Source organism: Gymnogyps californianus, chromosome 2 (genome assembly GCF_018139145.2).
Source record: "Gymnogyps californianus isolate 813 chromosome 2, ASM1813914v2, whole genome shotgun sequence".
In the NCBI taxonomy this organism is placed as follows: Eukaryota; Metazoa; Chordata; class Aves; order Accipitriformes; family Cathartidae; genus Gymnogyps; species Gymnogyps californianus.
The window spans coordinates 115,686,486-115,713,490 of record NC_059472.1 but is presented as its reverse complement, the minus strand read 5'-3'; the positions used below and the strand labels follow the sequence as shown (position 1 = coordinate 115,713,490).

General features: G+C 41.6%; 1 protein-coding gene across 2 annotated transcripts in view; it reads left to right on the top strand.

Moving 5' to 3' along the window:
• Window positions 1-27,005, top strand: part of STAC (SH3 and cysteine rich domain) — a 72,650-nt gene that overhangs the window by 27,828 nt on the left and 17,817 nt on the right. Inside the window, exons 3-6 of one of the 2 annotated variants that reach the window (XM_050892395.1) lie at window positions 17,703-17,803; window positions 20,059-20,140; window positions 21,892-22,007; window positions 26,753-26,834. In XM_050892395.1, the coding sequence (XP_050748352.1) occupies window positions 17,703-17,803; window positions 20,059-20,140; window positions 21,892-22,007; window positions 26,753-26,834 (381 nt within the window). The remainder of the gene's footprint in view (window positions 1-17,702; window positions 17,804-20,058; window positions 20,141-21,891; window positions 22,008-26,752; window positions 26,835-27,005) is intronic. The other variant, XM_050892396.1, reaches the window with a different exon arrangement.

Below are 27,005 nucleotides of genomic sequence, written 5' to 3'. Positions count from 1 at the left end.
AACAAACCAATATTAATAGTGTGCTTCATACCTCACATTAAAGACACGAGTCAAAATGTTCCTACTAACTGTACTAGACTGGGGCTAAAGTTCCACCTTGGTAAACAGAAGGAAAATTTGATATAAAAGCAGTAATTTTCTGCCAAATGAAATAAGGGAGAAAATTTCAGATTCAAGGGAGCTCTGAGGAGTGCATGGAGGATCCATTTTAAATTAATGGGGCCTTCTTGCAGCATCAAATACTCCAATACAATTGTCAGTTCTAATACTGAAGTTAACAGTAATAATTCATGTAATTTTGGGGCAAATCAATAGTATGTTGGAGTTGACTCTGTACTCCTTTCTGCCACTCGCTGTTCTGCCGCTGTGAGCTCCAAGCGTTAGTTAGTTTAGGACTGAGGTTTCAGCTCCATGGTGGGTTACATATTTTCCTAAATATATCCACCCATGAACATCCTCTCACAGAATGACTCTTAGAAACTCATTCATTTGCTGTTCTTACTAGTAGTATTTATTACTATTTATTACTATTTTAATATCTAACTCTGGCAAGGGAGAATTTTGAAAATCAAAGTATCTTGTGGAATCTATCACTAGATCATTATTTAGAAGACACTGGTTTGTTTATTTTACATCACTGTGAAAAGAAAATCAAGTCAGAACACCTCTGAGTTTGCTTTGTGTTATCTACCATTTTCTGTGTTTAGCAAGAATGTGGTAAGCTTTGACAATGTCCAATAAGGGGAGGCAAAACTGCCTGGCACCAGCAAAGATAGAAACTATGAAATTAATGTTGCATCAGATTAGAGTCTTAAACTATGCTGATCAGAAGCAAGTTCTTGCTCTTCTTCAGTCTCTGGTGTGTCATCAGTCATCTCTGTGATACTTTACTCTTGAAGAAAACATGATGTCAGTACTCTACTCTTGAAAAACATTGTGTATTTTAAAAAAAACTCCATCTGTAGACTTCTCAACATTTTACTAATTTGCAGTTCATTTCCTGTGCTGACTCACATGGAAAAAATGTTATTTTCCACACATTCCCAGCATATTACGTGCAATTAATGTATTCCCATCTAAGTCAAATATAAGTAGTGTAGAAAAAATGTAAGCCACTTTGCTTTTAAAAATAGCTGACTTTAAAGTGAATCCTTTAAAGCTGTGTTTTAAAGAAAGCTGCTCATTTATAACAACATCGTTGTGTGTTTCTTTGTGTTTCAAAAGTGTACTTAGCAGTTTCATTCCATGCTTAACCTTAATTCTGACACAGAATTTTGACGAACCACCTGTTTTATTGACATACCTGTTGGGGTATCTTTGCCTGCAAAGACATGCTAGAGGGCTACAGACTTTCAGAAAGACCAAACAAAATTGTGGTCTGTAATGTCCAATAATAGTCAAAACCAGGTCCTTCTGGATCATGCCATCGCTGGCTTAGGTACCTGAGATATATGCATTTATAGTTGGTCTTAGGGCAATTGAGTTTCTGGTTTGGATGCAGATTCTCCAGACCTTTGCAGCTCTGGAGGTAAATAACTCAGTACCTGCCTTCTCAGGGAACTAACTAGGTTCCAGTCAGAGAAACCTGTGGAAAACAAACAAGCAAGCAAAAAGATAAAAGCAATAAAACCCCTAGCACAGTTTACTTCCAGTCTACTAATCAAGAGTGCTTAAGCAGTGAAATTGTGCTATCCCTTCAGTATTGACTCACTCCTACCACCGTCTGTTCTGGTTTAGCCAGTCACTCTGGAGTTTCAAACAGCCAACAAAGTGCTGTGAATAATTCTTTCTGGCCACATCTTTTAAAAGCAGCCTGTACTTCTTTATTGCACTGTGCTGCTGTGACTACTAGAACTTTCAACCACTTTTATCCCCAAAGCTGTAATGCAACATCCTCCATAAAGCTAGGCTCAAAGTTGATAAATTGGCCCAGCTTTTCAAATGCAGGAATGAAGGAAAGAAAGAGATCTAGATTGGAGCTATGGTCCCCCATTTTTGTTAGTTTCTACATCGGAACCTCTTCTCTGAGACTATCAGTAACTGTGACTAATAAGTAATGGAAAAACTCCATAGTTTGAGGAAGTGTTTATACAACTGCAATTTATGTGGACGTTTATTAAATATAGCAAAATTTCACAGGAACTATGACACAGTGCTTTCTGCCTCCAGTCTGATCAGCTCCCTCATAAAGAATATTCTTAACTTTTTTTAAGCTTGCTGCCTCACTCCATTAAGTAGGCATTCTGGTTTGATCCAAGCCTGCCTTTATTCAACATTATCCAGGTAGACAAGGATGCGATAAACAGTCACAGGTTGAGCACCACTGCTTGGCAGCTAGACAAAGTAGGAGTACTCCTGGGAAGCATGACTGTAACTGAAGCTGTGTTTTGAAGGCTAGGGTAGTTGGAGGACTCCTACAGAGTCTTAAAAAAAAAAAGGCAAAAAAAAAAAGCTTTTTTATTTACTGAGGTTTCTCTTGCAGGATAAAGGAAAAAAATAATGTTATTCATTCAGTATTCACCCTGCCCTCCACTCTTCCCAGTCTCTCTAGCATCTCCAAGCCCAGATGACCTTGGGGGAAGAGATTTATGTTGCCACTGCATCAGCATGGGTCTTGTCCCCTGTAGAGAAGGGTAAAGAGCTGCCAGTGAGGAGGAGATGCCCCTGGAGAAGCTTGTGGAGGCAGCTTCGTGTCCACCTCTCCAATGGGCTTGTGCAGTCACAGCTGAGCCTTCCCAGATCTATTTTCCAGATGATAGACTATTACAGTATAAAATAATGTGTGTATGTGAACGTTGTTTATTATTAATGCAAGAGGGCAAAGAGCTTCCCTGTGGAAAGAGGTTTTCAAAAGCAGCTGAATCCAGCCTCCTTTGGTTTTGACTGTGAGGAAAAGGGGCAGTTGTGTAACCTTGTCAGTGACTGGTACCAGGTGCCATCCCATATGCTATTAAATGGCCTAAAGTCCCTGTCTCTCCCTCCTCCTTCCCTCCAGTAAATCCACTTCTGGATTTAAGAGACTTAGGTTCTTGCTCCAATTGATGCTGAAAGGCTCTGGGCACCTAAATCTTCTAGCACTTTTGGGAATTGGTGTGAGTGAGAATTACTTCAGTCCTCTCCGACCTGCTGTGCTAGGGTTTAGGGCAAACAAAAACATTGTATTTTTTAACACACATCTGCAAAAACTTGATGCAAAATAATAATTTTAACATATCTGTTTTAGGTTGAAATTGAGCCTGGCTTCTCCTATGATTTCTTTCCTGAGTTAATAACTCTCTGTAAGCGTAGACCTTCCCACTTTTGAGAGGAGCCCTGTAAGAAGAGCTAACAAAAGCCTTCTGGAAATACGAAGTTAAGTCCTACATTAATCAAACTGTACAGTATGCAGTTAACTGTTAGTTGTAGACTAGTCAGGTATAGATAATGTCATCTAGACTCTGCAAAATTTCCAGAAAGTGGATAGTTTGTCTATTAAAATACATAAAGTGGGGATGAACAGATGGAAAGAGGTAGAAACACATATGATATACGCGCTATAGGTATGCTCCATCAGTACGTCTCCTATTTTTAATAAGTGTGACAAAAAGTGTCCAATTCATACAGCCCCACATTTGTAAAGTAGCTACAGAGGGCCACACATTATCTGTGCATTAAATTAATATTTTTCTTTGGTCATAAAGAGTTAAACATACTTTAAAGCTGAAAGGCATACTGAAAGGCAAATATTTAGTCTGTTTATTCACTGGGAGGGCTTCCTCCTCTGAGATGAGGCAAGAATGTTATCAGTAAATTGGATAATCAGGAACTGCTTAGCCGAGAAAAGAGGGTGGAAATATATTTTAAATTCTAATTTGTCCTTGAACAGCATCAAGCATGTTTCACATTTGTTACTAGATGATTTTCAAGCTCACTGTAATTTTGGGGAAATTGCTATTAATATGAAACTGCAGTTAATCCTCAGTGAAAAGAGACTTTAAATATGTTGACCAACATTTGCTGCCTAATTAGATGGAAAACAATAAAAATTTCCAGCACATCTACAATCAGTATTTTAACATGATGTTAGCCAAGATGACTTTTGTCCAAAAACTGCACTGAAAAACACCAAACACCCTACTCAGTAGTGACCGTTGCTCCTGAGATCAGCCCTAGTGAAGAACATAATGGTAAGCTTAAGGTTTGTTAAAGATCTAGGGATGAAGCAGAATACAAGATTTCTGTTTTTATGTCCTGCTATGCACTTTTCCTGAGCTCATATGAGACATCGGGTGTTTTCAGATAAGCAAATTAAATGTATCTTCTTTGAAGCTGACCTTCTATTAAAAACATTATTTTTGTACTTAGAGTCTTTGTCTACCAGAGTATCACTGTTATGTGGATAATTACATTGCCACACAGCTGACAAAAGCATCATCTAGAAGGGAAATCATTAGGAGCCTCACCTTACTATGAGTTGCAGAAGCCATAAAATGAGGCAATTAGTAGAAATGCTTTTGCAAGAAATAGAGCATTGCCATCATGTAGACTAAAATGCCTACCCACTGTTGCTTGTTGCTGTCCTTAATATAGAAGGATGTCTGAGAGAGCAATGATCCTTGTGGCTCACATGGGGCATTGCATGCTCTTTCTGCTTTGGTAATATGAATGCAAGTAAATGCAACTTCAGCAATTATCTTCTCTAAACTGCCTAAATTTTAGTTTTCCAGGTATACACGTTCTATAACTTTTTTCCTCTTTGACATAAGTTTATCTTACATACTGAAGGATGCTGCACACACATGGATCTCCTCCCTGACTTCTAATTCTGAAGACACGCTCTGCAGTTGAAAATTGTGATTATTTTGTAGTTTCCTTTATAACATGCAGGCAGTGATCTTGAAAACCTTGAAATATTTTGTTTTGACCACTAGATTATTTCTTGCTTAATAGAAGGGTTGGAAGCAAGAAAGAAAAGAAAGAAAGAAAGAAAGAAAGAAAAAAGAAAAAAAAAAAAGGAGGTGGCTATATCTTCCCCCACTCCCTGCAACAATTCCACTTTCGCAGCCAAGAGAGGCAATGGCATACGGCTGGTATAATCCCTGAGCCAGTGTGAACTGCAACATCATAGTCAGTATGTTCCTGATTGCCTTCCTCGGCAATCACAAAAGAAAGGCACAGGAAGATCCCTCCAAATGAGGACTGGGTGTATTGATGAGGGAACTTGTATTTGCAGTGCTATTATTGCCTGTTTTTCTAGCTGCACCTCTCAGAAGTGTAGCAATCTTTCATATCCCAAGATCTGTGGCACATGAAACTCTCCAGACAGTGTGCTGCCCAGGTCTTTTTTTGTGAAGCATGGGGATGAATTTCTAACATTGCTGGTTGCTTACAGAACTCAATCATCAATGGGCTTGAACTGAGAGGCTGCTATGTGCAGCCTCATTTTGTTCCACCACTTTGCCTTCCTGTGTAAGCCCAGGCACAGCATATTGGCGTCATCAGGGGTTCATCTGCACATCTGTTTACAGTTGCAAGGTGAGATGTTATCTGTCTTGCAGTGTTTGTTACAGCTAGCAAATGTGGAGAGGTTACACCAAGGTGCCTGGTCTGTTTTGCTAGATCTAGTCCCTCAACACAGCTGAGCATGGAAGTCCATTTTCCATTAGTAACCTCTGGATGGGTGTCGTGGTTTAACCCCAGCCAACGACTAAGCACCACACAGCTGCTCACTCACTCCCCCCAGCGGGATGGGGGAGAGAATCGGAAGGGTAAAAGTGAGAAAACTCGTGGGTTGACATAAAAACAGTTTAATAATTGAAATAAAATAAAAGAATAAATTTTAATGAAAAGGAAAATAACAGAGAGAGAAGTAAAACCCAAGAAAGACAAATGATGCAAATGAAAACAATTGCTCATCACCAACCGACCAATGTCCAGCCGGTTCCCGAGCAGTGGCCCCCCGCCAACCTTCCCCATAGTTTTTTTGCTGAGCATGATGTCATATGGTATGGAATATCCCTTCAGTCAGTTGGGGTCAGCTGTCCCAGCTGTGTCCCCTCCCAACTTCTTGTGTCCCCCAGCCTACCCACTGGCGGGGTGGTGTGAGGAGCAGAAAAGACCTTGACTCTGTGTAAGCACTGCTCAGCAATAGCTAAAACATCCCTGTGTCATCACCACTGTTTTCAGCACAAATCCAAAACATAGCCCCATACCAGCTACTATGAAGAAAATTAACTCTATCCCAGCCAAAACCAGCACAATGGGATAAACAGCCACTGAGTATGATGGGTCTCAAATGTCAGCAGAAGGGAGGACACAGGATGGTTTCTCTTGGAGAGCAGCAGATGAGCGATAGCCTCTGACGAGCAGCTGTTTTCCGTAACAAGCTGATGACATGCTCTGGCAGACGGAACTGCTTAGTGATGTTCTCCAAGGGCAACAAATTCTTTGTTAGCTGAAACAGAGCTTTTTCTGAAGAGCAACAGAAAATTCAACACTTAGGACGCTGACAGGGTTTGGGTGCATCTCTCACAGATGCTCTTTCAAAATGCCCCATCTGGAAATTTAGGCTGTTTCTTAACGAAAGAATCAAAAATTATGCTGATCTCTTGTGAAAGGTGAGACAGCATAAATGCCAATGTGGAGAGGATCTGGATACCAGGTTTTATTGAAGAATCGGTGACATTACAGCTTTTACCCTACTTGTTCTTTCTCACACTCACTCAATCACTCCCTCCCTCCCCGCCAGCATTTCATTCCCTAGGTCTTCCCTTCCCTGCAAGGAGGTCACTGCTGGCCTGGGAAGGTTGGGCAGAAGGTCGTGTCGGTACCTGCTGTGATGCTGCTTGCAGTTACCTGTCTCAGGTGCCACTGACCAAGGTCCCTGGGCATCCCCTGGCATTGATGTCCATGGCTTCCTCATCTCCAGGATCTTCCCCCATTTCCCAGACCTCTCCCCAGGCCAGGATCTTCACCTTCTTCTTTCCGAGACCACTTCCTCCTTTCAGGAACCCAGCTCTTGGCACCAGATCTTTTTGGAAACCAAGCTTTCAGTTCCTCCAGTCTAAATAGTGTATATGCATAAGAACAGCGCATGATCAGCCTCTTCACTAGTGGGTCGGTCTCCTATCTCTTTATTAATTGGAGGATTTGGGATGCATCACTTTTGTTTAGTCAAAGCGTTATCAAAATTCCCAAGCAGCCCATACTGGTTGCAGCTTGCAAGTAGCAGGCTCCTGTCTGAGAGTTCAGGAGTTCAATTTCAGACATTCACCCATGCACATACACACAGTTATCTGCTGCCTGTTCGTGTTCACAATTTCAGCTATTTTTTGCCTATGACAGCTCCTAAATCTGAATACGTGTATTGACCCAGCTCTCTGTTAGTGAGATCCAGCTACGTGCCAGTGTCTTTTGACACACTGATCTGTTTTTTTTTTTTCTCCCCTCCCCTCCAAATCATGCCTTCAGTGACTTCCCATCAACAGCTCCTGTTGCATTTTACTAAAAGCAAGGTTATCTGATAGATTTTGCTAGACTTTTGTTATAGGTTATATCATTGTACAGGCCAGACAGTTGTAGCTACCAAGCCTATTGATGCCCCTCTGGGTTTCCTTATCTCTAATAGTAGTAACACAATTATGGTCAACGTTAATTAAGGCTTTTGGACAACAAACCACGTAGTCATGCTGGTGCAAATCACGTGTAGATGAGAAAAGCTATGGCTTGAGTTAGCTTCGCTTGTTCCTACTTGAATCCAGGGTGAATTCAGATAATGCAAATACTTTCTAACCATGAACAGTTTATGAGTGATACATTGAATTATTCCTGTTGATAGACAAAATCTTAGAAAGCAGGTTTTTGGTATTTTTGGTTTAATGATTCAAATATTTAGAAATAAAGTAAAATTTCAGCTTAATGTCCGTATTTTTTCACTCCCCAGATTGACCCTCAGGCAAGTAATACTCTTTCTGCATTGCTGAGCTGCAGAAACTTCTGTACAATCATTTGACAAGGTTTTTTTATTCATTTAAGCAATAATTTATGCCATGTGGAAGTGTACTTGTAGGTGTGCTTTAGGCCAGCACTGCTATGTGTCAAGTACTAAATTCTCTCAGATTGTAACAGTGAAGGCTGAGATTGCCTCTTTGAGCAGATGACAGTAGTAAACGAAAGTGTTTTTCTGCCCGACTTGTGTGATTTCACTGAAATTAGTAACTATTTCTGGAAAAAAGAAATTTAACAAAACTTGCACTTAGGTTGAAAGGTTTCATTTGAATGTTTTTCCACATTTACCATTTCATTTTTTGTTTTCAAAACTGCTGTGGGAAAGAAACTGAAACACTTTGTTATTAAATGTGATTGTAAAATTCTGCAAAGAAGCAACACATTGTGACTAACTGTAAAAATAACTTCCCTGAAAACTGATCCCACCAAACTGGTATAACTGCCCAGTTACTTACGGTGGTGCCCTGAATCATCTCTAGTCTGAGCAAATCATGCTGTCACTTACACCTGTAGCTTCTGATAAAGTCCTCCTCAGCTACGTGTGATCCAAGGGAAGAAATGGCTTTAGAGCAGAAGCCTGTGTATGGCCAGATCCTGACCATGCACTAGATTTTAGGTGGAGACACATGTAGTTATCTTCTGTTGCTCCACTTTCCAGCTCCATCACTAGCTACTGTGAAATGGGCAAAAGAGGGAGGGAGAGGAATTGTGGCCATGGTAAGTCACACGTCAGCATTTCGTGTGCAAAACCCATTGCTGCAGGCACTATCAGTCAGTCTGTGCTAACAAAGACCAAGAACAACGAGAGGTTGCACTGATGAAGGAGTGTTTTTGCTACAGGAGGAAAGAGCCAAAAGCCTCAGTAAGTTTGAAACAGCAGAAGGCCAGAGAGCAACTGGCTATTTACATATCAGGGGTTTTTTAACTAAACCTTTTATAGTCCTAATTGATTGTCCTAATCTTCTGGCATGTAGCAGCTTCTCATTTCAAGCCCGCGGATGATGGAGCTCTGTAAGCAACAGGCAATGTTAAAAATCCATTAGCAGACCAGAGAGGATATTAAATCCCTTTGCTGAGGGCAGACTGTTCTTTTGTTCTGTAACTCTTTTCCCACATTTTCAGCAAGCCCAGGGCCCTGCTTTTCATTTTGCAGCATAGTTTTTGTTCAGATATTGTTTTTCTGTTTTCCAGCTCCTCTATAGTGGTACAAGGTCCTTGAAAGATCAAGGTTTTGGTACATATAAGTGGCCCTACAAAATTCAACTGCTTTTTCAAAGCATCTCAAAACACAAAAAAAAGGCTGTAACTCGATGGCTTTTCATTTCAACACATGTAAGAACACGGGTACAAATAACCTGAGCGTGCCAACATGGAGATCTTATTTGAAATCTGGCTTTCATCATCTTCGTCTCAAGAAGAGTTACTGAACATACTGTATTTACTAATATTACTGAGACCAAGATCAGCCATTGATCTCTGCTTGTCCTCCTTTGGGACACCACACTAGGTTTAATTTCTCCATCTTCCCTTGTCCTGTTCAGCTCTGGTACCATCATTATCTCTCGAGCAGTTCAGCATCACTTCCCATAGGCAAGTCTATGCCTATCTTGTTTTCCTTCTCCGCAAAGCAACCTGGTGCAAAGATCTACAAGCACAGGGTCAGCAGTCTAGAAAATTGTCTAGAAAATTGCCTAGAAAAGTAGGTATTGAGATACCAGTGTCAGTTTGTTCAGAGCAAAGAATGTTAGATACGATTTATTGTGTTTGGTTTTTAGAGGACTGGGACTTTTTCTTTCGATAATAGTTAGCTGTTAGTTTATTTATTATGGTGTTCCAGCATCTTAATTAACATTTAGATGATCAAAAACCTGAAATGATATTTTAAGAAGTATGGAGGTGGATATTTCCTTTCAGGGACAGACATTTATAGCAAAGCTGCTGAATATGTGAAAAGTGCATTGCAAAAAAACCTCTTGTGGCCAAATTTTTCAGCACATGGCAGTGAGTTTCATCCTCTTCTGATCACCAGACATCAAGAATGAGAATGATTTTTGCACCAAAAGACAGGAAAGACCTATTTGCATTTTAAGTAAGTCTCATTGTTCCTGAACCACAGAATAAAAGGTCTGGCAGCATTGGAAGTTCTTTGTCAAGCAGTTACAGAGTTGATTTGCAAGAGGAATAAAGGCATTTCCTCTTGCTTATATGTATGATCTAAAACTACGAAGTTAGAAAGGACTTTATTTTAGCAGGGATATTTTTCTTCTCTGTAACAGCCTTGAAGAAAAACCTGCCTATTACTGCCTCAGTTTTTTCTCAGCATGTCGTTTCTAAAGAAAACTATGTCACTAGGAAGTCAGTTCTAATTTTATGCACTGTTTTGTAGCCTGCCTACATGCAAGGCAACTTTTCTTGCTATTTAAACATTGGATATTGTTATGGGGAAATTGGGTGGGGTAGGCACTCAAACAGACCCACACGTCTCAGTGACATATAATCTAAAATTTATTAATTTGGCAGGACAGGTACCATGGTTGGATATCAAGTCCTATTCTGCAGAACATAAATACACAAGTCCCAGCTTCTCCCCATACACCGTTTGGCTTAGACTGACACAAGGCGGACTCAGGGGAATGGGACTCTCCAACCAGTCAAGGTGTCAGGTTCAGACCTGGCAGCTTGGTTGCAAATGGAGGGGTTCCCCCTCTAGCTCCCGCATATTTTTGGACATCCCTGTACAGTGTACTCCCATCCCAAGGAGCCACTGATTTAACCTACCCACAACTCTGTACATTTTGAACTGGCAGATTTAACTGTAAAAAAAAAAAACCCAGCACAAAAAAAAACCCCTTACTAAAGAGTAAAACCTTTGAAGTCAATCCCATGCTGCCGTTATTAATGAAAAATTGCCTAAATAAGATTTTTGCCAAGTTTTCTCTGTGTGTTTTGAACTTTTTCATCCTACTCGTCTGTTATTCATGCATAGAATGCCTTTGCCACAGTGTTCAAATGAGTGCAGCCTATCTAGTCAGGTGAAAAGAGAAGGGTATCCATACAGTGCAATTTCATCTCCTTAAAAAAGGAAAATTGATCCTTTTGAGTCATCAAAATGACAATGCCAAGAGCTGCCATAATACATTTATCTGTGGGCCAGTTAGGAACAATACACAGCAGACCACAAAGTTATTATATCCTCTTTTTATTACTTTTTTGAACAATCCATTCAGTCCTGTATTTAGCAGTGGAAAGTGTAATGGGAGGATTGCTAACAGTACTGGTAATTTTATGTGAGGTGAATATTTGTGTATCAGTCAACGCACCTGGCAACTGTGCATCCATCAACTTGAATTATCAGTCAGGCATCAGATGGCAATGACTTCCAGCAGTCAGCCATCTAGGGTGGCTGGGAAAATCTGGGTTCAGGCTTTGATCTATAGCTCGCCTGATGACCAGCTGAGGATCTGTGCCTCTGTCCTCTCCACGATGTCAGCTGGGGCAGGCGATGGGGTCCCAGCATCAGTTAAGAAAAAGAAGCAGGAGGGTGCCAGGTATTAGGGCAGAGAAAGGGGGCAGTTCCCAAGGTGACAGGAGGCACCTTAGGAGGCTGAAGGCCAAGGAAGGGCAAGCAAAGGGATGCCCAGCTCATCCTTACAAACCTAATGGTATGAGGGAATTAGGCTCAAGATTTTTAACTTTAAAGGTGTGGATGTCCTGTGTAGAAAATGCCATTCTCTGATCTACCCACAGTTCCTGACTGAGGCAGAGCAGGGGAAGGAGGAGGGTGAGCGCTTGTCCAGCAGCAGCCAGCCGCAGGGGCAGGAAGTAGCCACAGAGGAATTTTTAAAAATAGTCTCCCTTTCAGCATCAGAGCTTTTACGCAAAAACAATTAATTAAAAATGAGGAAGGGGTGGGAGAGGAGGTTGCGCAAAGGCTGAGAGATGACTGCAGGGGAACCAGTGCCATTTCAGGGAGTTTTCTTTCTCCTTCTAAGGTGACATCCTAAACCCTTCACTGCTACAATACTGGCCTAGCTTGCTTAAAATTCTCCATTTCCCATAAATTCTGGCATGGAGACAGCTTTCTGGTGACAATTGCAAATGCGCTTGGGGAGAAAGGGGCAAGGCACTCATTATTTTTATCAGCCTCCCACAGCAGAAGTTGAAGTTCTATGGAAAATATGTAATTTTAAATGTATTTATTTATGAAAGTTTTATATCAAAACAATTTCTAACTGGCACGTTCCTTTCAGCTGGAACGATAAATAATAGTGGTTGGGTCATAGCTGGATTAGCTGGAGGTGACAGTCTCTCTGTGTCTCTTTCCCTTCTTCTTTCTCTCTTTTATAGACCTGGATCTTGTTATCCTCTCCTTTTTTTTTTTTTTTTTTTTTTTCACTTTAGCCTAAGTACCTAATATAGTTGTCTTTATACAGTCAGCATAATGTCATGTTGTTACCAACATCTGCAGTTTTCTTTCAAATTTCTCCAGGCTGCAGGGCTCGTTCTCCCTCTCTAGCTATTAATCTTATGTTGAGTCTTGAAACAACAGGCAAAAAGCATTAGCCAACAGTGCTGCAGCCATAGCTGTGCTGGCCAAGACGATGATAAAGGTTCCCTTTGCATGTGTGTGAGAAACATAATTCTCATTTGCATTCCTTAGGATAAATGTCACTTTCCTGAAATGCAGGGTAGTTACTAAATTACTTTTATGGGACAGACAGACATAAGACTTGAAATCAAATTCTGCCCTGTCTCCTCTGTCTCTCTCTACCTCCAAATCTTTCCATTCACCTATATTGAGGTGTTCTGTTTCCATTTAGGCTTCCTCCAAAAAAGGCTTAGATTTACAAAAGTGATGCAGTGTGTCCTTTTGGTAGTATTTAAGGTCAGATTATCAGAACAGTTTAAGATTAAATTTTCCATGGCTGTTCTGAAAAACCTAGCCACTCGTTTAGGTATTCAAATGGGAGCTGACCCAGTCATAGAGTATTTCTAGCAAGGCGTTATTAAACATGACCTGCTTCTCAAAACAATGCATCCTTCCAGTGCTGTGCGTCTGGATGCATTAGCTGGTGTCTGAAGAAAATGACTGTGGCAAAACCTCATTTGTAAGTTTATTTAAGAGCTACTCAGGTATCTTGACATAAAATTTCCTCGTTTGCTTCCAGTGAAACACTGTTTCTTTTGTCAGTTTTGGCTTTTTCATTTGCAAAACGAATGCCAGCCTTTACAGAGTGTAAGATAATTAATAGATACATTAATACATAGGACACAGAGGACATGTGCAAATGTACGTGAGTGTGTTTTTCCTATATGAATTTCATGACTACATTGACATGTTTATGCGCACTACGAGTCAGCTAAACATGTCCAGTACTTTCCATTCTAAAACCCCAGTTTTAGCAGCTTGCAATTTTTACAACTTAAATGCTAACATCCTGGGCTGTATTAGTGACACCTCTGACAGTTTTACCCATTAGTCCCTTAGATGGGAGCCATCCCATCCAGGTTTTGGCAAACGTGCTCATATTGCAAGGCATAGAGACAAAGACAGTGAACCCATAGGAAAGCCCATGAGGCCATTAATCACCTTGTATTTGGAATTAGGCTAACATGGTACTCAAGAGATGACGCTTAAGGACGCACACTGACCGATGAAAGTAAAAAAGTATTGACTAGAGCTGCCCATTCATTGGACACTGCCCACCCTGTTCAGTGAATGAAGTAGTGTGCCTTGAATATAAATAGTGACGATCACATCCCTAGATTGCAATGAAAAAGTGACTGAGCAGAACCTTCGTTCTGTCATGCTCAGCATTTAACAATTTGATTAAGTAACCGTAGTAAGGGCCTTTGGAGAAGAGGGTGGGAGGGATTATTACTTTTTGAAGGTAATAACAAAGAGTCCATCAAAGCTGTTAGTCTACTCCCCCTTTGAATGAAAACCAGAGAAAAAAGTAGTTAGGGTACTCCAAGTTTAGCTTAGTTGCTAAACCTTTAGTTCCTCTATTTCTGATCCACCACAAATTGAAGTGATTCCAGGTGGGCTAAGACATTTCAGTGAATACTTTATGCCAGTAGCTTCCAGCTGTGCTTCAAGGTTGGCATAGGGGAATATCTGCCAATGGGAATAAATGGTAGGCTGCAATCAGGCTGTCAGCTATTTAGGGCGGCAGGAAGCAAACAAGAGAGTGATGGTCAGTCTTGTAGGTCATTAGAGTATGTTCAGCAGAAGTCCCTGAGGAGAGTGTTTTAGTATCCCAGACTTCACTACTTCTGCAGGAACACTGCCCCTTCCAGACACTGCTGTGGCCATCTCAAATGTGAACGCTCTCCTTACTCTTCCCCTTCCCCATGCTTCAATCTACAGAAAGATTAACCCAGTGGGAATAAGCATGCCACAGAGAGGCTTGCAACTTCCAACAAGCCCTGGTACCCTATGGCAGATAAGTGAAAATTGATACAAATAATAATTGATACAAATAATTGATAATTGATGCAAATTCCCCTCAAACAGTCTGCCCCATTGTGGTAGTGTTATTACTATTATTATTATTATCATTGTCATAATTTTTTACTTTTAGTCATTAATACCACTGATTTTCTACTATTTAATATATGTTCAGACCAAATTCCTAGCTTTCTCATGCTCTCTGGGGGAATTTATTGGCAAATAATGTTTCAACACATTGCTATATCCTGTGCTGCTACTTTAGGCATAATGAAATACCTCTCTTATACTGGCATGACTGTAGGACTCTCACTGTACTCTCTCAACTTTACATAATTTGTTTGCAAGATCCATGTTCTGCCCACTTTTTCCCCATTTCAAACTACCAGGATGCCTTTCAAAACCAGCCCCATTCAGGCAACTGCAGAGTCAACAAGCTTGCTTACATGGGAGGCCAAAACCTGATGCAGCGGGCCAAACCCTGGTCTCATTTACACGTATACCGAATGTGGATCTGTTCTTCTCCATAATGTGAGCTGTGGCTGTGCCTCAGTTCTGAATCTCAGGAACTTTGGGGTCAGATACATTGCCAGTATGTAGTTGTCTAGTCTCTGGCACGCAGTTTTGAAATAGCTTAGCCATGATTCTCTGAGGAGGTTTGATTTAGTGTGATGGAGATCAGAAACTGAAGAAGAAAGAATTATCCTGGGGGAAAAAAGAAAATGTGTCTTGTAGAAATGCCATTTTCAGAGCTTGAGATATGGTAGTTAAGTGTAAATACAGAATAAATGCTTCTTCTTTAAGCCCTTTAGTTATTCCTCACTGGGAGGCAGGGAGATACATGCAAATTATTTCCAAGCTGCCTAGTCCCACAGTAAACCAAGTAGTTAGAAATGACAGTGAATTAAAGATTGAAGCTTTTGGTAGTTATAGGGAATTTCATTTTTATTTACTTCTTGTAGACTCAAGCGTGTGACTGAAATACTTTTCCTCTCTTTGAAGTCACTACTTACCTACCCACAGGTAACAAATGGCATTCAGCAATAGAAATATAGTGTTGCTCTTTTGTAATTGATAGTCTTACTCATTTTCACATGACCACAGATTTCTGTTCTGAAGAAGTTGGGTTTTGATTTTTGAAAGTAGCACAGATATTTTGCATTCATTTTGCACATCATTTGGATGTGCAGTTACGTTGACAAATGTCTATCTTCTGTGATCACATGGTTATAACATGTAAGGACCAATATCCACCTTGTAATGTTAACACTAAAATGGCTGGAAGAGCGTAACACAGCCAGCAGAAGGGACTGTGAGACTGATTGCCTTTTCAGCTGAATCTCAGGAGCAACTTGGTAAAGCAGGTAAAAGTTATGCTAGTACAGACCAGTGTGAGAGGAGAATTAGACCCAGTGTAAGCACTGATACTAAATATGCGTTGTACAGGCAAAGTATGATATCATTTTCCTTTTTTTCATTCCACCCTATAAATATAATTTTAAAAATGTGGAGGAAGTCCTGTTTTCTCATTGTGTCAGTTGTTGACCATCAGGAAGGGTGATTCAGCATTTCATCATCAGTAATAAAAGCACAAAGACGCAGAAGTCAATATTGGTTTGAGCATGTGCTATTGGAAAGAAACTATAACTGAAAAAAATCCTCACAGTACAGTAATTCAAGTGCAACTACGCAGGAAAAAAAAAAAAAAAACAGAACAGGGACGTGTTCTTCTAGTAAATCCTGTGTTTACTAGGAAAAAAGACCCCAGGAATGAGGCTAGACGTCTGCACATACCCGAGCAGTGAGGTGCCGTGCATCGGCTCAGCTGAGAGGGGCCGGGCAGGCGACAAGGAGGGAGCAGGTGCTGACCCCACTCCATGGGAGTCCCCAGGGTGCACCCCACACTCAACCCCATTCACTCCCCATCTCTCCAGCAGTCTCAGTAGGAAAGTGGGGAGGATGTCGGTTCCCTGTCCTACAAGAAGCGCATAAATGAAACATCTGAGCCTGGCTCACTGCAATGACCCCCAGCTCCTCCAGCCTGCCTCTCTCTGGCTTGAAAGTGGCCACTTCAGGGACCTCTTCCCCTGAAAGCGGTCCTGTCAAGGCTTGGGTTTTGTTACCGACTTGATGAGCCCTTCCCTGAAGCGCTTCTTTCAGACGTAGCATTCCACTGCATGATGTCAGCAGCATGTACATGGTGTTGACTGCTCAAATAACCAAGAGCTACCTGAGTACTTTCAGAGGCAGGATCCTTCTGACTAATATTCCTATCATGTCTGACTAATGAGGGCCGGTTAAAATGTCAAGAGTTTGGGGGGTTTTTTTACTACCTTGTTTCTTACTCACTCTCACAGTAGATGATAATGAAGTGACATGTTGTTTACTCATTCCATTTATACAGTCCCGTGGGGATAAAAGAGTTGCTGCAGCTTAACTGCTTCTGCATAGTTTAGCAAGTCTTACAGGTGTATGAGTAAGAGTGACTGTTCCTGCCTGGAAGGAGACTTGGCTCTGTCATTTAAGAGTAGGTCCACATTGAAGATAATGTAGAACTACTGTTGCCCAAGTGGGAGAAGTCTGGTTCTGTAAGGCAAATTTTCTCCTGGAGCTCCCCTACCTGCAGTGCTGAACTTTTCCACTGCCAGTGAAGGAGAGCAAGGTCAGACCCATGGCACCCTCACTGCCCCGCTCAGGGACATGCAAGGAGCCCTTCCTGCACCCTCTGAGCACTGGCCCAGGGAGGTGAGAGCAGCAGTCCCTGGGCGCATGGGTGGGCAATGGTAAGGGAGCTAGCTTAGCCCTCTCACACACCCCTGGAGCTACCTCTCACCCACAAAGCCTAGCCCTCCACTGATGGCCTGGCTCCCCAGGGCAGCTCCAGAGCCTGGGTGCTCCTTCAGTGGCTCCCTCAGCCGTGCACGGCTCTCATGCCAAGCCCATTCAAAATAGCAAAGGGATTTTGCTTGATGTTCATGAGGCAGAGACATCGCTGATAACACTATCATACAACAGACCATAATCCAATATATATCTAAAGGCAGCAATAGCCTAGGAAAGAGCCTGGGGGAGAAATGCCTAAAACGGAGAGGCTGTAAAGAAAATGCATGTATAAATGTATATTAAAAAAAGTAGGCAAGGCAAGGAATGCTGTCAATATTTACTCTACTGCAACTGACCTCCCCATCAGTTCTTTCAGATCATTTGTTAAATGCATGGAAACTATTGATTTTGTCTAATTAAATCATTTCCATGCATTTCACAGGAACAAACGCTAAGCACGGACTGCGCTGTAAGGCTTGTAAGATGAGCATCCACCACAAGTGTGCAGACAGTATTGGACAACAGCGTTGCATGGGCAAGCTGGTAAGTGAGCAGCTCAGGGCAGCAAGTGCAGTGAGAGGGACCAGCTTGTGCTGGAGCCACTCACTTTGTGTGCCTGACCCCCTGGCTGGCATTTAGCTGGTGCATTAGCAGAACTGACACCAGGTCACTTTACTGAGGCAGGAAAAGGAAAGCCAGGGGTGCCCTATTGTCAATTTGGTCAATTGCTACTACTCAAAAACCTGAACAAAAATGAAACACATATCTGGTCTGCTTTGTGGATGTGAAAATACAGTTACATAATCTAAATTTAGCTAAATAACAGAATTAATTCCCTTGATTTAAACTGTGCTTGCTGTAGTGTAAATCTCTCAAGGAATGCTATACCTTAGTCAAAATATTTCAATGGAGTTTACGAAATGAAAAATCCTTCAAATTATGTTTTATTGTTTTTTCCACTGTTAGGGCTTGAAGAAAAAACATAATTCATCTTAAAAAGAAAACCAAAGGATATTTCACAGTGAGACACTATGGAGTTTGAAGCAATCTCTAGGAGAGGCTGGGAGGAGACCTGCCCCTGTATGGACACAGCACCTTAGTGCCTGGGTCACCTTCTGAGCAGCAAATTCTCATTATTGGCAAAGGCAGGACACTGTGTTTGAGATGATTCTAACCCAACTTGATGACTTTTATGGGAATATGGTTATTTTGGTTACTTTTGGAAAAAAAACTCAGAAAAAATGACCATTTGGAATATGAGAACTGAATACATACATTCACGTTTCAGATGTTCTCAGATTTGTTGCAACCTGAAGGCACCTGAGACAAATATAAGCTAAAACCAAACAGTTTCACTGTGCTAAATGATGAAAAAATGCAAGCATTGACTTCAAAAGAGCTAGAGTATCCACCTTTCACTGGAAAGATTTTTTTTCCCCAAAAGTATTCAGTGAAAGCTATTGTTGTTTATACACCTGAGGCAAATCTTTATGCATTTAAACCGTAATCGTAGCCCTAGTGTGAGGCATTCTGGTATAGGAAGTTGGTCTGTGAAGAGCTGAATGACCTCATTGCAAGCCCTGGACAAGCCAAATACTAAATCACGTGAATGGTTTCACACATTTCTTGATTCGAGCCTCAGCTCTTGTGGTCACTAGTTTACAAAAGCAGAAAAGTAGAGGTGAAATTTGCAGCAGGAAGTCATCCGGCAAAGTCATGGGAGTTTTATGAGTTCATGTTGTGTCTGAATCTAGTTTGGGGGCAAACCGAGGCTGGAGAATCTGGAATTTATTCCTCTAAGAAACCAAATTTATCAATCCCCTCATTCCTTCTCAATCTATACTGCAGCTCATTAGCAAAAGAACTAGTTGTCTATCCTTTTTTGATGTATACTGAACATAGGATACGGAAAATATGCACATCTCCATGGGGTTTTTCCACTTCTCACTGTGACTGGAAGTTCTCACAGCCTGCAAAGATTAGAAATCTGAGAGACCATTTGTGGATCTCTAATACCTTGAAGGGCATTTCCAAAGACTTAGATGTTAGCACCTTCATTTTGGGTACTCAGCCTTTGCCTGAGATATTTGCTAGCCGGGATAGTAAATAGAGAGGTGACAGGAAATGTTTAACCTTCTAAGAATGGTTTTTGGAGTGGTATAGGGCACAGTTATTGGCCATATTGTGGTATTCTTTAATGGTATAGCTTGAGTTGTTATAGTGCATTTCTCTACAAATGGACATCGAGGGGACATCTGGTGACAACTTGGGGAGTTTTTTGACCTTACAAGACAAAAAAGCAGGGGAAGCTGCAGTCAGTCAGCAGCAAACTTTAGAAAAACCTATAGAAAGGCTCTAAATTCCTTGGGTTTCACAAGTGCATACGTGGGAACATGAGGATTTGGAGTTAGGGTGGGGAAGGATAGTCACATGTTTAGCAAATGCAAAACAATGCAAATTCACATTACATAAGAAGAAAGGGAGAGGGAAACTTCCCAGAACCTCTAATGATTCAGCACTTCTGCTGCAATTAATTAGTGCTGCTTTTGTGTAAGACAAAAGAAAAAGGGGAGCTGAAAATGAGCCCCTCCTTCCACACAAATACGGGAAAATGTTTTTTTCCAGGAGAAAAATCAAATAAATCCCTGATCTCTAAACCCCACAGTGACTCAACAACAGGAGGCAAATTTCCAGCTTCGCCAAACTGTTACACCATTCGCCGAAGAGCTGAAGTTATTTCTACTACGTCAATCATGGCAGCAATGCACTTCACTTGTTTTTGCTTTCTCTCCCTCCAGCCAAAGGGATTTCGACGGTACTACAGCTCACCACTACTCATTCATGAACAGTTTGGCTGCATCAAAGAAGTGATGCCTATTGGTAGGTTTTGATTGCTTTTCTGTTCAGTCTCCCTTTGGCAGTGCTCTGCAACAGCAGCGGCAGACTTCCAGCCATGGTATTTAACCTCAGCAGCCTTCCAGCTCCTTTCAGTGACTGGATGTCCTTCTGCCGTCTCAGGAAAGGACCACTTCAAAGATACAAAGCTGGAAGAGGAGAGGGTGTGTTTATTGTGCGTTTCACTCAAAACCTCATACATATAACCTCTTAGCAATTACCCTATTTATAATAATAACTACCTGAGATCAAGGTAGGAACTTGAAAGGGAAGAAATACTGGAATATTGAGGTGAAGGTCTGAGCTGGGAAGAACCAGATAAAAGACAAGAGAGATCAAAACAGCGGGAGGCATTCAAACCACTGGTCTGGCTTTTGAGGGACTTTGCTAGGTTCCTGTCCTTTTTCATCCACACTTCTTACTTTCCTCATATTTTTCCTTATTGACCATGTCTACACATTGTCCGAGTATTTAAAAGACCAGATTTTGCTCACTGTAATACCAAATTCCTGAAAAGAAACATCCTGAAATGGAGAAGTTGAGTTGATTCTGGAGAATATTTCTCCCCACCAGTACTCTGACCAGGCAAGCCTGGCAGTACAAAAAATGAAAGACAAAACTAGGCAGTCAGTGTAAAACGACTTGTCAGAGGACATTTACTTCGTTGTTTTTGGCAGTAAAAAAAAAAAGTTAATTACATGGATTTCATCTAAGTTTCTCTTTCTAAAAAACATCCATCGTTTTTGTCAGAAGTAATAGAAACATTTTGAACAAACTCTGGCTAAAAAATGAGGTGTGCTTTGCTCTCATCAAAATTCAAAATCCCCTGTATTTTCTCAGTACTTTGGCCAAAATTTCCCTCCTTCTACACAATGCTACAAATGTACTGTATTCTATGTGTCTACTGCCTTGTACCGCAAGGGAGGCTGAGGTCTAATCATGCAGTATGTAGAAGAGGATTTGAACTGAATTTGCTCGTGCCAATTGAAGACATCCATTTCTCTGCCATGGGAGATGACTTTTGGGGCCAGCTATGGGGGAGAGTGGGAGTGAGAATTGAACGGACATACGCCAGTGGGGGTGGTGGCCTTTAGGGCTACCCCTAGACTGAGCTGAGCAACCTGGAGTACATTCCCAACAGCAGGTACCTACTCATGCCTGCCTCCAGACCCCATATGGCCCCACAGTGGGGATGTCAGTACCTTTCAAGGAAGATCCAGGCCATCCTGTTTATTCACATTAGCCAGGTAGGAGCACTGTGAGAGCAGATGGATAAAGGTGATGGCCCACCCATACCACAAGGATGCTCAGGCACAATACAGGGTTTTTCCCTTCAAGCACCTACTGTTGAGAGCAATCCACAAGGTCAGTGGTAGGAACAGGCAGCAAACATAGATTAAAGCCTCCTGGTACTTTGTCTTCCTTACCTCAGTGTAGGCAGCATCAGTGGTGATTAGAGAATGAGGATGGCAGGTGAAGAGAGACAAGGCAATGGCTGGGACACAAAGAGCCTGTATGAGGGGAGGATGATCTTTATGGGGAGGCAGCAGAAAATTGCTAGCAAAAGCCAATTTCACTAAGTTCATCAAACACTTTTTATCAGGATAGTCTCTTAACTTGTGTCTAAGCATACACCCAAACATGTTGGTAGAAGCAGGTGTTTATCCAAGCGGAGCAGGAACATGACCAGAAATATCTTCAAGGGATTGATGCATGTTTTGCTCCTTCTGTTGCAGCCTGTGGAAATAAGGTTGACCCTGTCTATGAAACTCTCCGCTTTGGGACTTCCTTAGCCCAGAAAACCAAAAAGGGCAGTTCTGGAAGTGGGTCTGACTCTCCCAACAGAAACTCTGTAAGTATCCCACATCTCTCTTCCATTTTGGGCAATGGCTTTAAACTGAAAGGAGGTAGATTTAGATTAGATGTGCAGAAGAAGTTCTTTACTGTGAGAGTGGTGAGGCACTGGAACAGGTTGCCCAGAGAGGTTGTGGATGCCCCATCCCTGGAAGTGTTCAAGGCCAGGTTGGATGGGGCTTTGAGCAACCTGGTCTAGTGGAAGGTGTCCCTGCCCATGGCAGGGGGGTTGGAAATAGGTGATCTTTAAGGTCCTTTCCAACCCAACCCAACCCAAGCCAACCCAACCCATTTTCTGTTCTGTTCTGTTCCATTCTATTCTATTCTATTCTATTCTATTCTATTCTATTCTATTCTATTCTATTCTATTTCTGGAGGAGCAACAGATATTCATTCACAGGGTTTTGTATCAGAATTCACAAAACTTGTCTTTCAAACTGTAAAAAAACTAATCTCACTCTCAGCTTCCAAAATGAGACCAGAAAACACATTCTTTTTGCAAACTTGGGTTTTAAGTATCTTTTAGATGACTCTTGAGAAAAAAGAGAAAAATACAAATTAAATTAATAATCTTCTTTTATCAGATTGGAAAAGGAAATTATATTCTTTTGATTTGCATATCTGTGTAAAAGTGGAACAGAGATATTTAACTGTCATGCTGGAGTAGATGCATCCTCCCTGTTGTTGATGGTGGGCATTTACCCTTCATAAAAGTGATAGCCATGGGTTGGAGTCCTCAGAGCCTAGATTTAAAAGTACAAGCTCCACAGTACAAGCCCAGCCAAAATTAAGCCACTGCTACTGCAACAAGGCAGTGCGGACTGGCACTTCCACCCCTGCCCTGTGTAGACTCAGGAGGGAGGCATCACAGATTTGGGCTCCTCTCTCCAAAACCCAAATACAGGCAGGTGTGCTCAGCTTCTTGTATCCAGACAGGAAGACTTTCACCTTCATGTTAGTCTTTGTCATGCACTCTCTCCTATCATAAAAGTCACTTTCTTCAGGACCATGGCAGAAGAGCTGGAGGAGGACAAGGGAAACGATCGTTTCCTTAGCCCTGCCTTTGCTAAATCCTTACGTAGTTCAACAGTAACAATTACCAATTTCTTCCTTACAGAAATGGTTATTGCAATGGTATTGGGACCCATGAGATCAGGAGCTCATTCATGGTGTTGAAAGAACATTTCATACCCTCTCACCTCTCATAAACAGGCACTTAAGCCTATGCTTGAGGCTCTCTTTTTTCCCAAGAGATCCTCCCTACTCCCCCCTGTAAAAAAAAAAAAAATTCACACCTGAATACACTGGAGGCTAAAGCTGATTGTCATGTCTAAAAATCAGACCCACATTATCTGAAAATCTCTCCTGCACTTACCTCAGAATAAAAATCAGCAGGCAGAGAGACATAATGAGACTTGGTCTCCAGGCCTCAGAGCAAATACTTACATGTTTAATTTAAAGTTGTGCTAATATCTGTTTATGTTTAGTACATTTCCCTGACACTTAAATGTATGCTCACTCACATGGCTGAACTGTAACCTCAGGTGGTGTAAGTGGCCTCTAAACAGACGTCCATTTGTGTCAGATGGGAAAGAAGATAGGCAAATTTAAACAAGAACTAAGTGAAATCTGCAAGGGAGTTATTAAAGGATATGTCCTCTATCCACCCTTGTTTGTGCCTTAAAAGGAATTTGGTAATTTCTGCTCTATTTTAAAACCCAAAGTGACTCTTACCACCTGTCGCATTGTGATTACAGTTCTTTCTTTCAATTATTTAATTTACTTTGAAACAGAAGTTCTACAAATGTAATTATTGCTTTCTAAATCAATAAAGCATTCTGTTGAATTATGAATGACAACTCAAGCGTAGAAATCACGAATGCTGTGTCAGCTTGCCCTAGGGAGCTGATCATAACTAGGTGGGGTGTGGGTGTAGAATGAGGAACGCAAGTTCATTATGGGAATTTCTCCAGCGTATTGAGGCTGAGAGAGAATATAACACATGTCAGTGTACAGAAAATAGAAAACATTAGAGAACTGAATAAACAGACATGTGAAACCATACCTTCTGCCAGTGCAAGCCTGTGGATTGAGACAAGGATAAAAAACAGGGGCAGACACAACCCTGATCCAAATGATGAGGCCATGGAGCTTTACAACTGTGATGTGTGACCCAGGAGCAGGCACTGACCAGTGACCAGAGCAGGGATGTGACACAATGCCTTTAGAGCCCAGGTAAAAATGCACCAGAGCATGTGAGCTAGCAGCACATGTGCAGTTAATAATGCATAGGGACTAGGATCTTTCCCCAGCGGTCCTCACTTCTGTGCTGCTCTGCTCCTCTCAAAGCAGAAGCAGCAATGCAGCTGTGAGGCTCGCAGCAGCACAGAGGTTTTGCGGCTGGGCTGTGCCCCAGCCCTGGGAGCTGGGGAGCACTTCAAGGTTCTGCCGTGTTACCAAACCAGGGACACCAGGGACATGGTGTCGCCTGGGATCCTACTTCACCTCACAGGTGGTGTCCAAGCTGTCAAAGGGCTAGCTCTGGGTCAGAGCAGCATAGCTGCTCCTGCTGAAGGTAGTTAAAAGCACAGGCAACTAGCCTAGGAGCTGTGCCTTGCCTCTACAGCCATGAAGCTTCCAGGACTGCAGTTCATGTCTCTGCTCAGAGTAGAGATAACCGTCTTGCTCTGAACTAGCCAAGGTATTTTTAACATGACTGAGCAGTGTGGACGCACCCACTGTGATTTTTCAGCCCAGATTCTGCATTTCCCATGAAAGAAAGTGGCCATATGTTCCAGATTTACTACCTACTGCTTCCTTCAAAAATGTGCTTCTGCAACCCACATTTATACAGAAAGTCACTTAAGGTGATGTAAATGTGATTCCAGTTCTTGTTAGTTTTTCGTGGATCAGCTCCTCTCAAAAGCAGCTTTGTACCTCTATCATTTCTATTAGACCATTTGTCACATAGCTCTTGACTGAAAAATCATTAAAGGTAACTGAGGTTACTTCAGGAGGTTTTGGATGAGGTATATACTGAAGACACAGTCACTGCACATCCCATATGCAGTAGTACCCAAGAAAATATGAAGCTAATCAGCAATTACGAAGCTAATCTATGAAGACTGAGGAATATGCTGTTGCAATGAGCTGAAAAATAGCTGGGACTTACTATTTCAACGAAGCCAGTCTCTCCCTTCTCCACCCAGCAACTAGAAATGCCTAGATATGCTCTACACTGACTCTGTGTTAGCATTGCTATTGCAGTGGCTTCTCATCCAGGGGTGACCCATTTGTACAAAATGCAAGACAAGCATGACCTGCTGCAAAAGGCTGAGTCTAAAACCAAGGCATAACAGAGCAGTAAAGTAGAAGGCTCTTAAAATAGCAAGGGAAACAAGATAACCACAAGATACCTGTGGCATAAGTCTACTTTTAACCTCTTTGTTCATTAGTATCCTTGGATGGAGAAGTAGCTAGGAAAGTACTAGATAGGGGAAATAAAATTGTCAAAGTACTTTCTAAAAAAAGCTTTGTTGTCAACACTAGTGAAAGGAAAAAAACATATAAAAATCTATAAAGCAATTCAGATTTTGTGCTCCCTGAACAAAAGCAGTGAATGTTCCTCATTTGGCTTTTCTTCCTGTAGCGCAGGCAAAGGTCTGCAAAGCAATGGACAGAGCTATGTGTACAGTACAATTGTAAAGTGTCATGGAATAACGAAGTTAAATCCTTCCATGTGTCTAAAATCCTGTTAACGAGAAATAAATAAAGCTTAGGAGCATATAATGATTTACAGTTTTTCAGATTAGAGAGAGCACCTGACTCAAGTTCAATGTTTGGGGATTTTATGGTTATCAAAGATGTTTTACCCAAAAGAAGTCACGTGTGGGGAGTTCAGAAACTGAAGTTCCGTAAGGTTAGATTCGGACAGAGTTGTTTGGAGCAGCTCCTGATTCCTGTCGGGCTATACATGGAGAAGCTGACTACCCAACCGAGGAATCTGGTGCCTTATGCAGAGTATACTGAGGCTTGAGATTATGTCATCCCACGTTTTCCTACACCCTAGAACAATGGGTCCCTAATCATGATTGCCATTAATATGGTACAAATAAGCAATCATAGTAATTCTAACAACAACATTTGGGTTTCATTTTTCCCTAACTATAGCAGCCAGATGTCTGTTTAAAAAGAAAGTGAGAGCAGATATTTAAAGACTGACTTCACCAACTTCATCACACTCCAGCTCCTTCTTTCACATCATGTTAATAGAATTAAAATCACCCTTACATTACAGTTATTTTACTGAATAATGTATTCAGGGTTAATAAATTAATAGTCAATAGTTTCAATTAATGTCCAGTCTCCTTGGTAGATAGCTATTTAGTATACCTGCAGGATCTACAAATTCCCCCAAGCCCCTTCTATTTTATACAGAGAACCACATTGTTTAACATAATCCTTTGTTCCTTAACTTTCACTTCACTTTATACTGCAGAAATCTTTTGTACTCCATACTGTAAACTTGGTCTGGAGTTCTTTCTGGGCTTTCACTGCTCCCTGTGAAGTAGGTATTTGTTGTGCATCACCAAATACAATGTGTTCTGCAATCCCATTAGGCTGACTTGCTCTGCTCTGATAGCACCCAAGTACTGCGTTCCCCAAAGGCTCTTGTGTGGTCTTCACCTCATCGCTCACTTTTTCTGGCTTATCCCATCTCATTTGCTCTTTCTGTCCCTGCAGACAGCTGACCTGGCAGAAGTTCCTGAGGAAGGCGATAGCTCTGCAGGCACCCTTGACATAAGCAGGAAACGCAGCAACAGCGGTGAGTGCTGCCAGGCCAGGATAGCATCTTCAGATGTATAGGTCTGTGTACAACCTATTTCAGATGGTTTTTTATGGCATGTCCATGTTTTAGCAGCATTCTGGTTTTCAAAGTGGGAGGTGAGTGGGGCATGTAGTTGGTGCAAGAATTTGGGGAATGCTTTTTGCCATT